At 41.5% G+C, this 14,859-nt stretch overlaps 1 protein-coding gene across 1 annotated transcript in view; it reads left to right on the forward strand.

The window, feature by feature from the left end:
• Positions 1 to 9,722: 9,722 nt before the first annotated feature.
• LOC121927293 (putative N-acetylated-alpha-linked acidic dipeptidase) overlaps positions 9,723 to 14,859 on the forward strand; it is a 46,169-nt gene continuing 41,032 nt past the window's right edge. The window contains 2 exon segments of the mRNA XM_042461016.1: positions 9,723 to 9,952; positions 11,884 to 11,989. Coding sequence (XP_042316950.1) covers positions 9,823 to 9,952; positions 11,884 to 11,989 — 236 coding nt within the window. The 5' untranslated portion in view covers positions 9,723 to 9,822.

A 14,859-nucleotide genomic window follows, 5' to 3' on the forward strand; every position in this document is an offset into this window, starting at 1 on the left:
AGTTGGCTGCAACATTTTGGTATTCTTTAGCACCAGTGACATTGCCTTAAAATGGCAATCCTGTCTCAAGATCAGAACTTTGGAAATTCGATAGAAGACCCAAGAAGCCTACAACAGAATCATGGGATAGAAAAGGCAGTGAAAGCTACCAAGTCAAGCAGCCACATATGAAAGGCTATTCTACCTTATGAAACATTCAGCCATTTTGTGTACGTGGCAGACATCCTGAAAAGAAGCATTCCAAAATGCAACATGTTATCGTTCTCACTTATACAGAGGAAATTACTGGATGAAGAATTTCTGCACATCTACTACATGCCCTCTTGAATTATTTCCATCAGTTGGTTGGTCGTCGTACCTTAGAAATTGCTGTCAATTTATTAACAACAGCAAAGGTCACCTTATTTCTTATTACTGGAAACAGTCTATTTCCCTTCCTTTGTCTGCCTGATTTGATAGAAACTGGGACATGGCTATTATGTCTCAGCTAATGTATTTTATATCATCTAGCGAAGCAGAGATTTGTGGGAATGTCTTTGTTCAGAGGTTGTCCTTCTTTACAATGTTTTGGAACTTCAAGTGCCATGGAGGCTTTAGGTTCCACTTATTATCAACAGACATGGATGGCGCTGTTTCTGTACTATATGTTTATATCACTGTGGAGTTGATTTGGAACCATTTTTGAACAATGACAACAACAAGAGTAACAACAAGAAGAACATATGAATATTGGAGCAAGCTGGTTTTCTTCTGCTTCAGTGACCCAAGCAAGGAGCAATGCATTGAAACCACGGGAAAAGAGATTCCACTTAACATTAGGAAGAACTTCCTGACAGTGAGAGCAGCACTAGAATACACTGCCTTGCAGTGTGGTGGAGTCTCTTTCTTTGGAAGTTTTTAAGCAGAGGCTGGGTAGCCAACTTGTCAGGACTGCTCTGATTGTGAGTTCCTGCATGGCAGGGGATTGAACTGGATGGCCCTTGTGGTCTCTTCCAGCTCTGTGATTCTATTGTTCCTAGAGCAAATCAAGCCTGACCTCTCCCTGAAGGAAAGATGACTAAACTGAGATTGTCATACTTCGGCTATACCGTGAGAAGAAAAGACTCAGTAGGAAAGACTTGGTAATGCTTGGTAAAGTGGGGGGCAATAGGAAAAGAGGAAGACCACATTCCAGAGGGATAGATTCAATCATGAATCTGCAATAGTTGATTAGGGTGGTTGAGGATAAGGTAACTTAGAGGTCTCTCATTCATAGTGTTTCCTTATGTCAAAGTTAACTTGAAGGCAATTAACAACAACAACAACTGTTCTATGGATCAGACTAAAGGTCTCTTCAGTCCAATTTTCTCTTTGCACTACAGTCAGTCAATTGTCAATGTGAAATCCATCAGAAGAATATGAATGTGACTATATTCATTGCGTGTTCTAGAATACCATAAGCAAAGAAAAGCTATCTGAGGCCTAAAGGCTGACTACTGTATCTTCAGGAGTAAAACTCAAAGATATAGCCATGTTAGTCTGTAGAATCAGTATGTAAGGAAATCCTGTAGCACCTTTGAGACTAATTAAAGAAAGAAGTTGGCAGTATGAGCTTCTGTAGACTTAAGACTACTTCCTCAGATGCATTTGGATGGTCACCTGTTTACGTATTACACTACTTTCATTGCCCTGGCTCCATCATAACGAACATTGGGATCTGTAGCTTGGTGAGGTATACTGAATTCTTGGGATGAGAGCTTTAATCCATTCCCTTGAACTATATCCTGCTTACTGCCCCCCCCCCCCCGCCCCGGGGTATCATGGTTCACAACATAGATTAAAACAAACTACAGTAAAATCAAACATAAGTTTTCACAGGGTATTTATTTAACTGTTATAATTGATAAATGATTTATCAGTTGAATAAATTATCCTGGGGGAAAAGTACTACTATAAAAGTATTTAGAAGCATTTAAAGGATAATTAAAAAGCAAAAACACACACCACCATCTCCACTGTTAAATGACACTTCAGTGGAATCCAGCTAATAGCCAAAAGCCTAAATAGAAAAGTCTTTGTTGGCTTGGGGAAGAGAAACCAGAAAATGAGCCAGCTAGACTATAATGTGTGGGAGTTCTTGAGCTTGGGAGCAACCACCAAGAAAACCCTCTCATGTCTCCTCACCTCACATGGTGGACTCTCTTTCTCTGGAGGTCTTTCATCACAATTGTGATACTATTGCCATGATTGTAACTCCCACTCAATTTATTTTACTGGACATCAGCTGTATGAGTGGAAGATTTGTTCTGCTAGATATCGGAGCATGAGTGAATGATGTTTCCATCAGGTTTGTAGAGGGATTACTCCAGGAAGGGTTACTTGGTTGGGTATACTTAACTTATAAGTAAAGTAATTTAACTAGTAACTTATAACTAAGAGCTCATTCACACTTAGGTTTTTCTACCGTGACAATCCAAATCTCCTTGGCAATGCAATACCAAATCAAAGTTACCACTATGTTTACCATAATTGAATTTCTCCATGGAATTTTAACCCTGTTTCTGTTCACATTGCCAGCATATCGATTTAAAAGGGAGCATCCATTCCAAATGTGTTCGATCATTCTTGGGTTTTTTAAAAAATATCAATCAACTGATGTGTATCTTTGCCATTGCACTGCAGCTTCCATTGCTGATAGTGTGACTCTGCTGCTGTTGTCATGGGAAGTTTGAATGCAAACACAAATAAGTTATAAATGTATAAATAAAGTGTATAAATGTATAAATAAACCTCCCAGTGCTAAGCCAGGAGAAATGGAGGCGGTGGTGAAACTACTGATCAGATTTATGGAGCTGGTGTCTTCACTGGCAAGATGAGGTGGGATGTGTATGTTCCACCCCTCTACACATAACCCATCCCCTATTGTTTTGGAAGAATTGGTTCAGAATGCCCTGAACTGAACTGACAGCACATTCTCATTTGTGCCGATTTGTATCTTTTAAAAAGATGCAGACAAAACCCATGTATTGAATATACCAGGATACATGGATTTTGAGGCGGCCTCCCCTCTCCACAAACTGCACCGAGTGCACTTGGTGCAATTATGAACACCATGGAAATAAACCAGTTTCCACACTGTATTATTTTGTAGTGTGAATGGGCCCTCAGAGCCTTATCACATGACAAAAGAAAGCCAAGATGGAGTGGCAGAGAAGTAGCTTTCTCCTTGCCTCTCCGCATGACATCAAAACAATTCCATTCTCTTTTAAGGGGAGACCGTAGTAACAGCATGTCTTGTGTCTTGCTGGAAAATTCCATTTAGCAAAAAGCATACTTTTAAAACCATCCTATTCCCCACCACCACTCCCTTCTCCTTTTGTGTCATGTCTTTTTAGATTGTAAGCCTGAGGGCAGGGAACCATCTGACTAAAAGATTGTACTGTATGTACAACACTGTGTAAACTTACAGCGCTTTATAAATAAAGGTTAATAATAATCATCTCCCTCAGGAAGAAGAATGGATGTGCTATGACAGCGTGCACAGAGATAAGGAAAAAGCTGCTTCTCTGCAGCTCTGTCTCAGCTTTCTTTTGTCAGCCCTGGTGGTGCAGTGGTTAAATGCCTGTATCGCAGCCACACACTCAAAACCATAAGGTTGCGAGTTCAAGACCAGAAAAAGGGCTCAAGCTTGACTCAGGCTTGCATCCTTCAAAGGAGATTGCTAAATTGAAGACCCAGCTTGTTGGGGGCAAATTAGCTTACAGTTGTAAACCATTTAGACACTACTTAGGCAGTATGAAGCGGTATATAAATGAAGCTTGTTTTTTTGTTTGTCATGTGATAAGGCTGAAAGTATATGCGTACTGAGTTAAGCATACTAAAATAAGTAGCTGATTTAGAACATAGACCAGTATTCCTTCCATTAAGGCCCTATTGGATTTTGTTTGTTCACTGAAACTATGAAAGAAAGAAAACCTTTATTGCATCTGTAGATCAGGGTGGCTCACAAAACATTCTGGGCTGGCACACTCCATTCTTATCAGTCTGAATGATGAGCTCCCTACGGATTCTGTACAATTCTGCTTTGTAGTTAGATTGGATTCTGCTTGCCAATTCATTTTAGCCTGGTATAGATTCTGGTCAACAGAGCAGAAATTGTTATTTTAATACTGTTTGTTGCTGTGTTGTTTGCCTCCAAATCATGTTTGACTAATGGTGACACTAAGGAGAACATATCATAGGGTTTTCTTGGCAAATTTCTTCAGAGGGAGTTTGCCATTGCCATCCTCTGAATCTGAGAGTGTGTGACTTGCCCAAGGTCACTCAATAGGTTTTAAAGCTTGAGTGGGGAACTGAATCCTGATCTCCAGTCATAGTCCAATTATCAAACCATCATGCTGGCACCTGTTTCCTAAAACAGAAAAGAGTGCACAGAGGGGATGTGGGAGGACAATGTATTGCTTGTGCGCACATACTCACACATATGTATGTATAATGCACAATCAAAAATGGGATTTAGAAGCTAACTTTCTTCCCACTTGAACTGCTATTTAGGTAGATCAGCTCCATTAGCAACTAAATCAACTCTGTTGAGCTCCACTTCTCTTTGAAATGTACGTCAGGATGGGGAAGAACAAAAAATGTTGCCTAGAGAACAAAATGAAGTTGAGGTGATAGTCAATCTTCTGTAGACACTAAAGCAAGAAAGCTTTGGCTGGTTTCCCCAAGAACAATGCTGGGACATCTTGTATAACCTGCTACTTGGTTCAGTACCGACCACAGACATATTCAGAAAAGGATGCAGCTGGCTATGCCAGGGTTGAACCACTCTAGGGAGGCATTCATACTCCTTAAAGTTTCACAGACTGAAACAAGAACATGCTTTTATTCTCACACCTTCAAAAATGCATATTACATTTCATTCCCTATGTCTGTCTTTATTTGGAAAAAGCTATAACCTTTCACTGATAATAAAGCTGAAGAGCATTATTCACATGTTGTTTTCATATATATTTGAAAAACAACATTGTCCTGCAATGCATTACCATCATCATCCCACCTTTTATAGTTTAGAATGCACCATAGCAATTATGGGAAATGGCACAGACCTGGCATCTGTGCCCACATCCTATTGGGAATTTATGATGGTGTAAATCAACCTTAGTGTGGTGCAAATCAGCTGACAGCCAGCATGTTGTAGTAGTTCGAACGTTGGACTATAACTCTGGAGAGCAGGATTTGAATCCCATTCAGCCATGATAAGTAGATGTAGCTCACAGACCTGTTATCACTTTATTGCATATCAAGTTGCTCCATTGCTATCCAGAATTTAAGGGAGAAAAACCTTTAGAAATTCTGGACCCTTTCACACTATGTTCCCACTTTAACTGCCATGGCTACATGCCATAGAACTTGGGAATCTGCACTTTAGGGACACCCCACTCAGCCATGGAAACCCACAGAGTAATCTTGGTTGAGTCACACACTCTCAGCCTCAGAGAATGGCAATGGCAAATTCTCTCTGATGAACCATCCCCTGTGATAGGATCTCCTTACCATAAGTTCAGAATCACTTGAAGGCACACAATGGACATAAATCCACTTATGATATTGTCTTAGTGTTGTCATGCCTATGTCATTGGGACTGTTTGATTCAGTTCTTATCATGATGATTCCAGTATAATTGCCATAGCTAAGTGCTATAAAACACTGGAGTTTTGGTGAGGCACTAGAGCTCTCTGGATGAGAATTCTTAGGCTGCATCCTCACTGCAGAAGCAATCCAGTTTGACACCACTTTAATTTCCATGGATCAATGCAGTGGAATTTTGGAAATTGTAGTTTTGTGAGACATTTAGTGTTCTATGTCAGAGAGCTCTGTTGTCCCTCAAATTACAGTTCCCACAATTCCATAGTCCTGGCAGGTAAAGTGGTATCAAACTGGATTATTTCTACAGTGGATGCAGCCTCAGTAGCTGTCCCTAAACTGGAAATCAAAGGGTTCCATTGGATAGTTTTTTGTGGGGTTTTCAGGCTATGTGTCTATGTTCTAGAAGAGTTCTTCTAGAACATGGCCACATAGCTAGGGTTGCCATTAATCAGGACCTCCAAACCGGGACAAATGTAGGACAAAATTTTCAAATGTAGGACATTATTTTGTGTCTTACATTTGAATAGGAGCCTCGCTGAGGGGTGGCTTTTCCTCCCAGCCTGGGCTCTGGCTTCACTGCGGCGGTGGTGACAGCGGAGTCCAAGCAGGGAGGGAATCCTCCCTTCAGAGAGGCTTTCCCTCCCAGCCTGGGCTCCGGCTTCGCTACAGCAGCATCCAAGCGGGGAGGGAATCTTCCCTTCAGGGAGGCTTTCCCTCCCGGCCTGGGCTCTGGTTTTGCTGTGGCGGCAGCGGCAGCAGCGGAGCGCAAGCGGAGAGGTAATCCTCCCCTCAGCCCAGGGGCGGGGGAAATCCCGGGGGCGGGGCCAAACCGGGGCAGGACCGTGTGGACCCGCCAAAAACCGGAAAGTCCCGCCCACAAGCAGGATATGGCAACCCTGCAAATAGCCCAAAAACCGCACAAAAAACTATGGATGCTGGCCACAAAAGCCTTCGACTCCATGTTCCATTGGATGTTTTTCATGGCAGTTAGAGCAGAATCATAGTGCTATAATTGTGTAGTGTGAAAGAGTGTGAGTATCACACATTTTAATAAAAGCAGCAGGCTAGCAAAAGTAGAAACCTGAAACCAAAGTGTCCTGGATCATGATCCTCACCAATAACTTTCTTGCAGGACATTTGCAGCATTTTCCTGCCATCTGGTGGTAAAAGTGTTTCATTACAGAATACTGATAGATTTATCAGTCATTGGTTTACCAATACTTTTCAAAATAATGACATTATGACATTGATTCATAATGAATAGAAGATGGATTTCTTTTTTCCTCCCAGAGCTTGTTAAAAGTACTTTTTAAAATCTATGACTCCCACGTTTTTAGCAACCAGGATGGTCACTGACCACAGGCCTTTGGTCTTTAATTTGGGGCAGCAGAAGGGCCTTTCGATGAGGTGACACAGTATTTCTTATCTTGTTTTATGTGCACTTTAAACTGTTTTATATTTTAAATGCAATTGTCTACTTATTTGTTTAACTTTTGTATCATACCTTGTTTAATTATTTTTTGGTTTATTTTATTTTAGACAATAAGTTGCATTGGGTGGGACATATTGGGACAGAGGTGGAAGAAAAATACAGGATTTAGCATGTATTTCTTTCTTTTTCATCCTGGGAGAATTAGGACACAGGCCTTGATAGATGATATTACGTGATAGATGGCAAACTGGTTTAATTATTTCCTCAATAAATGTGATTGGCTCAAAAAGGCTTTGGGGAAATTTCAAAGCTTCACTGTTGAGAAAATAAAATGCTTTGTCTGGTGATGAAAACTCTTTTCTTGGGATTGTTCTCCATGTACATGTGTTTAATAAAAGTGAATACTCGATTGAAAGGCTGCATCCGCACTGAAACAATAATCCAGTTTCACACCGCTTTAACTGCCATTGCTCAATGCTATGGAATTCTGGGAACTGCTGTTTGTTGCAGAGCTCTTGTGTCGCAATAAACAACAGTTCCCAGAATTCCACAGCATTTAGTCATAGTAGTTAAAATAGTGTCAAATCAGATTAGTTTGTCTGTGCAGATGCAGCCAAAGACTGTTTCATTTTCAGAGTCAACACTGGCTGCATCTGCACTGCAGAAAAAACATGCAGTTTGGCGCCGCTTTAACTGCTATGGCTCAATGCTAGGAAATCCTGGGACTTGTAGTTTTGTGAGATATTTAGCCTTCCCTGTCAGAGAGCTCTGGTGCTTCAACAAGCATTGAGCCATGGCAGCCACGGCTCACCAGTAAACAGTTGATTCAACAGGTCTACTCTAGTTGGCCCCCCCCGGGTCCCATTTTGGAGAAAGGGAGTAAGCATTATTATTATTATTAACCTTTATTTATAAAGCGCTGTAAATTTACACAGCGCTGTACATACATTCTTTTTAATTGGACGGTTCCCTGCCCTCAGGCTTACAATCTAAAAAGACACGACACAAAAGGAGAAGGGAGTGGTGGAGGGGAAGGGGCCTTTCTAGTAGAATAATACATATGAAATGCATAGCAATACAGGAAATGATTCAATAAAACAGGCAACAAAAGAACATCAAATAGCAAGTGACAGTTATGCAATGCCTGGGAACGCTTCTCTGAACAGGATGGTCTTCAACTCCTTTATGAAGCTGGTTAAAGAAGTGATGTCTCTTGCTTGTGGGGGAAGAAGGTTCCAGGAGTGAGGGGCAGCGAGTGAGAAGGGGCGAATCCTAGATGGGGCAGAGGAAATCCTGGGCTGGGACAGCAGACCTTTTGACTACCAGAACAGAGGGCCCTAGTGGGAAGGTGAGGAGAAATAAGGTCTGATAAGTAAGGAGGGGCCAGCCCATGGAGGGCTTTAAACGTTGACAGCAGGAGCTTATGCTGAATGCCGAAAGGAAAGGGGAGCCAGTGAAGGGATGCCAACACAGGAGAGATATGGTCAGAGCGGTGGGCGGATGTGATAATGCGTGCAGCTGAATGCTGGACAGAAATTAGAGGACGGAGGTGAGAAAGAGGAAGTAAATATATAAATGATTTAAAAAAAGTTGGAATTAACCAACAGGATTCCAGCCACAGAGTAGTACACTCTTGAATCTTGCAGAACTATTCATCGATGCCTTCAAAGTACCCCTTTCTTCATTGGGATTGCAGATGTAGCCTTTGTGAATACCCTATTGCATTATGGGACAATAAACAGGTCCAATGGCACATGTGCAATTAAGTACACAATGTCAATATTCAGCAGAAGGTTTTGGAAGAGCAACCACTGTGTAACTTGGGTCCTGTCTGCACAGGCCAGGTTACTCTATAGACAGCATGGAGTATCTTGACCCTGGAGTTGTCCTAACCTCTGTTCTCTTAGCTCTCTGTTCTGATGCAGAGCAGCTGTTCACACAGGCATCCAACTTTGCCACCCAGCACGGCCACTGCCACAGTAAGTAATTCACAGTAAGTCTGACAGTAATAATAATAATAATAATAATAATAATAATAATAATAATAATAATAATAATTTATTTATATTCCACTTTTTCACTGTAGGGCTCTGGGTCTTCTGGGAAGATCTAAAGGAACTAGGGACATTTTAATATATGCAGTGAAGTATATCAAAGATTTGGCACCGAATGGCCTGGACGTTGTCCAGATGGTTTGCACTAGACTTGGTGATTGTGCCCTGCATTATCTGGCCTCCCACTAAAAGGATGGGGAGATGCTGATTTATTTGACCTATCCAGACAGGGCCTAGGTGAATGCAGCTTTTCACTGCAACAGCATGACATAGGATCTTGGCCAACAGATTACATCTAACAAATTGTAACAAGAACAGCAACTAACTACATCTCGCAGGGCTTGGGATGATACCGTAATTATTTTTGTTTGGAAAGCGTGCTTTCCAAGCTCTGCATCAGCTTCAGAAGACACCTGTTCCCCGGCTCCTGCAAACAAAGGGATGGCAGTGCCAGGCCGTGAGCCTTGGCATGAGATCAACACTTGGAGCTTGGCCTACTGAGGGATCGGTCTTCTCCCATTTGCCTTAGAGCCTGCAGGAGGAGTCAAGATCTGTGGACAAGGAGTGAGAGGAGGACTTTGCCCCCTTGCATGGAATGTGTGTGTGTGTTGCCTGTGTGTGTCTCTTGTGGCAAGGATCGGACAAGATCAGGATGAATCCAGAGTTCAGGGACACACTTCTTCTTCTCCATAGCAAGCAGCAGGAAGGATGTGGAGCACCCTGCAAGCTGTCTCTGAACCCACTTTCGACAGGAGTATCAACTGTGGCAGCCGGAGGCGCTTCTGGGTGCTGGCTGTGGGCTTGGCAGTTGGCGTCTTCCTTCTTGGCTTCCTGATCGGTACCCAGGCAGAGCGTGCCAGCTTTGGCTTTGATCTGCAAACAGGGCTTGTAGAAAATGAGTGTGTGTGTGTGTGTGTGTGTGTGTGTGTGTGTATTCTGTCACTCATTATGTCAGGAAAATGAACTCCACATCCTAAGGAGAAAGTTCCATTCCTGGAGCTTGTTGGAGATGTGGGGGCAAAAAAGTTTTTCTTTCCTTTCAGTTTTGAGTAAGGAAACCGAGATACTTTTTTTACTAAAGTAAAAAAGTTTTTACTAAAGGCTAACACAGATAGATTCCTTCCTTCCTTCCTTCCTTCCTTCCTTCCTTCCTTCCTTCCTTCCTTCCTTCCTTCCTTCCTTTTCTTTTCTTTCAAGGGGCCCAGAAACTGTGTCCTTCTCTCTTGCAGCAAATGCTACTCACAAGAGGTTTTGAGACGGGGAAATGAAAGTGTTTGTGGAATGTATTAAGCTACACAGTCAGCAGCTTAAAAGACTTTTTAAAAAACTGGAAAAGGAGAGAAAGTCTTTTAACAGACAGAATCCATGAACTTTAAAGTGAACCTCCATGGACAGGGACTTTGTACCTTTGAATGATGGATTATGAATGGGGGAAAACAGGGAGTGAACGGTATTGCTTTTTTGACCGAATTGTCAGTTTCCCAGAGGTATTTGATGGGTGTCATTGGGAAGAGGGATACCATCCTATGTGAGTTTATCTGGGTGTAAGCTTCTTAGATACAGTGGGACTTATTGCTGAGGAACCATTCAGAGGCTTGAGCTGCAAATGGACCTTTGATCTCATGTTATGTTTTGATCATATGTTACTTTGCAACTGTTAAAGGCATGGCTCTTGTTGTTGTTCTTTCCAACTTATGGTAACCAGCTTATGGTGACCCTAAGGCAAACAGGTTTTCTAACTTTTCTTGGCAATTTTCTTCAGAGAGATTTTGCCATTGCCATCCTCTGAGGAACTCTTTGCCCGACGAGCTCCGCTCAGCAACCTCTCTAGATCTTTTTAGGAAGAATCTGAAGACTTTTCTTTTCCGTCAAGCCTTCCCCCATGTGCCTTGATGTTATTCTCTCTCTCCCCTGTGCATTTTGATGAATCCAGCTAATTTGTTATATAGATTTTAAATTGGTTTTAGATTGAATGATTGTATGGATTGTTTTTAGAATTTTTGTATTGTTTTTAAATGGTATGGGTGGGTTTTTGTATTGTTGGGCTATGGGTCGTCACTTTGTATTGGTTTTGTTGGTGTTTTTGTAAACCACTGTGATCTGCAAGGAATAGCGGTCTAGAAATAAAATTTCATTCATTCGTTCATTCATACTGATGCCTGCCACACTCCCTCGCAGTTATTTTTGCTTATTTTGAGGCAATATGCATATACTATATAAACTTATGTATAAGACCAGAAATTTTAGTCAAAATATTGACCCAAAAACGCTGCATTGACTGACCACTAATCAATGTAAGTTCTGTACTTTAATTCTTACTAAAAATGAACTGCCCTCTTGTGAAAGGCAAGTGCGTAATCTGCATATCACAATCCAGAATTTTTCTCCCAAAACCTGTGCTCGACTTATACATGTAGATTAGTCGAATATATATGGTAATTTAAAAATATATTTTCCAAAATATTTTCCAAATTTTCCAGGATATTTAGAGTCTCCTCCTGTCTGTGATGGAAAATTTCTGTCCTTGTTTTTGAAGAGAAAAGTCCAGACAATTCAGTCATGCACAGATCATATGGGCTGACTTCCTCACTTTGGAGACATTTCATAAGCCTCCTCATAACATTGCAAAGAGTTTAGGGATTATTGCATCTCTGTGCAAACGTGGAATCCATCTTCTCATCAAAACAAATTCTGCAAAACATTTTTTTGCACATTTCATATGGTATATATCTTAGTGGAGAAATCATCTTTTTAAAATCTGTCTTCCAGGCTGGCTCAGTAACAGAGATCAATCGCCAACGGCATCTTTTCATGAGAAGATGAAGAGGGCATTTCTGAGGGAAATTAAAGCGGAGAACATCAAGGAATATTTATAGTAAGCAAAACAGATCCTCGCAGTGAACTTTATACACACACACATGCAGAGTGTTCATCCTTCTTAGAATTGTATGCCTTTGTTATTATGTACCTTCAGGTTGACTCTGACTTATGGCAAACGTTTTCTAGGGATTTCTTGGAAGGATTAATTAGGGGAGCTTTGCTGTTGCCTTTGTCTGAGGCTGAGAGAGTATGATTTTCTCAAGGTCACCCAATGCGTTTCCATAGCTGAGCAGGGATTCGAAAGCTGATCTCCCAGAGTCCTAGTCCAACACTCACAACACCTGGCTGAGGTTTTTAAAGATCATGGCTTTATTCACAATCTCTCCCCCTTTCTCCTAAACCCCTCCCAAAGCTGGAGATAAAAATAGATAATAGCTTTTTTGAGAGCTGAAAGTGGTATGACAGACTCCATTGTCTGTGATATAGACACTGATTTCTTTTGTTTGGCTATTCCCTCTAAAGCAGGGATGGAAGCAATGCAGTCCTCCAGATGTTGTGGGCCTGCAATTCATGGACTTCATGTGGCCTCAGAAGCCCAGGCTTGTGGGGGCCACAATATCACAATGTTCATCCGATTTTTTAAAAAAAACAACCCCAAAATGACTGTTGTTCTATGCCTTCAAGTCATTTCTGACTTAGGACAACCCTAAGGTAAACTTTTCATGGAGTTTTCTTGGCAAGATTTGTTCAGAGGGAATTTGCCATTGCCTTCCTCTGAGGCTGAGAGTGTGTGACTTGGTCAAGGTCATACAGTGGGTTTCCATGGCCAAGCGGGGATTCAAACCCTGATCTCCAGAATCGCAGCCCAACACCTCTCCAAGGTGACTCCCTCAAATTGGGACAACATGCCCCCAAATTGTCCACAGATACAGCAGTTTAGTTCTCCCTTCCCCAAAAACTCCCAAATGCCAAACAATAGCTGAACTGTGGCTAAAAGTGGCAAATAGAAATTATATGATTTCTAGGCACTCCAGTGCTGGCGTTGTTGTTGCTGTTGTGTGTCTTCAAGTTGTTTCCGATTTATGGTGACCCTAAGGCTAACCTATCATGCAGTTTTCTTCGAAAGATTTCAGAAAGGATTTGCCATTGTCTTCCTCTGAGGCTGAGAGAATGTGACTTTCCTAAGGTCAACCTGTCAGTTTCCACAACCAAGCAGCACTTTGAACTCTGGTCTCCCACATTCCGAGTCCAATGTTCAAACCACTATGCTACATTGACTCTCACTCCTGGCTTACAAATTTAAATACTTCCAGTAACACAGTGATGGAAGATTAAATGCTTCTTATTTCTGTGCAAAAAGGTGGCGGGGAGGAGAGAGAAATCAAAGAGAGAATAATAAGGAGTTTGACTCTTTGGCATTCAGGGCCGAGAGTCCATTTGCATTGAACAGCAACCTCTGTACCTGTTTTGGAGCACCCTGTACAGATATTTTTCAGCTATTAGGACTGTGGTGCTTTCTGAGATTAATTTAGTTACATACTCTGTATGTGACTAAAATGACTTGTAATATTTGTCTTGCAATTATGCTGACTTGTAATTACAACATCAGATGTTTTTTCATCCATAATACTGTTATTATTCAGAATGCTAAAATAGAGCACACTTTTCCAGTGGGGGAAAATACTCTGGTACAGAATCATTAGCAACTTAACAGAGCCCATGTTCCAGTTATGATTTCTAATGTGTTGAAATTTGTCTACCCACTGTCAGCGCTATACATTTCGTAGCCATTAAACAGCACTCAAAGGGAAGTGTAACTTTACTTTTCATTTCTTTCTTAAGACTACAATGATTTCTGAGGCTATGTTACATATTTTAGAAGTTAACAAGGGGGAAGCAGAGACTTGTTTTATTCCCAAAACTGCCAACATAAATCTTAATCTGGTTAAGGAAACTAGCATTTAAAAGACTTGGGATTTTCCCATGGATACCAAAATCCATGGATGCTCAAGTCCCATTGATTGAATACAGTGACATGGTAAAATGGTGTCTCTTATGTAAAATGGCAAAATCAAGGTTTGCTATTAGGAATTTATACTTTTTAAAAAACATTTTCAAGCCATAGATGTTTGAATCCATGGATAAAGAATCTGTGGATATGGAGGGCTGACTGTAGGTATGTAAGTCTTAAAAGAGTAGATCAGCTGGGATTTTTAGATTATGAATCAGATGAATTTAGTTTTTAATTAATGAATAGACTTCAGACCTGCTACCATGCCAGTCAGCCTCCCCAACTTGACCCCTTCCAGAAGTGTTGTACTGCATCTCCCATCTTTCTCCAGTCCTCCAGAATAATGGAAGCTGTAGTCCTTTCCCAGCCAGCCAGCAGCTCTGCTAGACCCAGAAAGCCTGTGGGGTGCAGGAGCAGCCTACCCCCACCAGCTGCTGCTGATGGGAAGACATGACTTCTGCATCTGGTGGCTTTGCTGGACACATGGGAATGTGGGTCTCCTCCCTTTGCCATCTGGCCATCAGCTCTACCAGGCCCAGAAAAGGTTATTAAAAAGAGAAGTGTGCTGGGTGTCAAATATACAGTGGGCCCTTGGTATCCTCTGGGGTTTTGTTCCAGTACCTGCTGTGGATAGTAAAATCCATAGATGCTCAAGTCCCATAATATACAGTGGCATAGTAAAATGGTGTCCCCTATATAAAATGGCAAAATCAAGGTTTTTGGAATATATATATATATATATATATAGAGAGAGAGAGAGAGAGAGAGAGAGAGATTATTTTCAAGCCGTGGATGATCGTATCCTGCATGGCAAGGGTTTAACTTGATGGTCCTTGAGGTCTCTTCCAACTCAATGATTCTATGGCGGGTTACAGACAGGCCAAAATAAAGCTGCTTCCACGTGATTGGAGGTA

The sequence above is a fragment of the Sceloporus undulatus genome, chromosome 3, assembly GCF_019175285.1.
Source record: "Sceloporus undulatus isolate JIND9_A2432 ecotype Alabama chromosome 3, SceUnd_v1.1, whole genome shotgun sequence".
Taxonomy (NCBI): Eukaryota; Metazoa; Chordata; class Lepidosauria; order Squamata; family Phrynosomatidae; genus Sceloporus; species Sceloporus undulatus.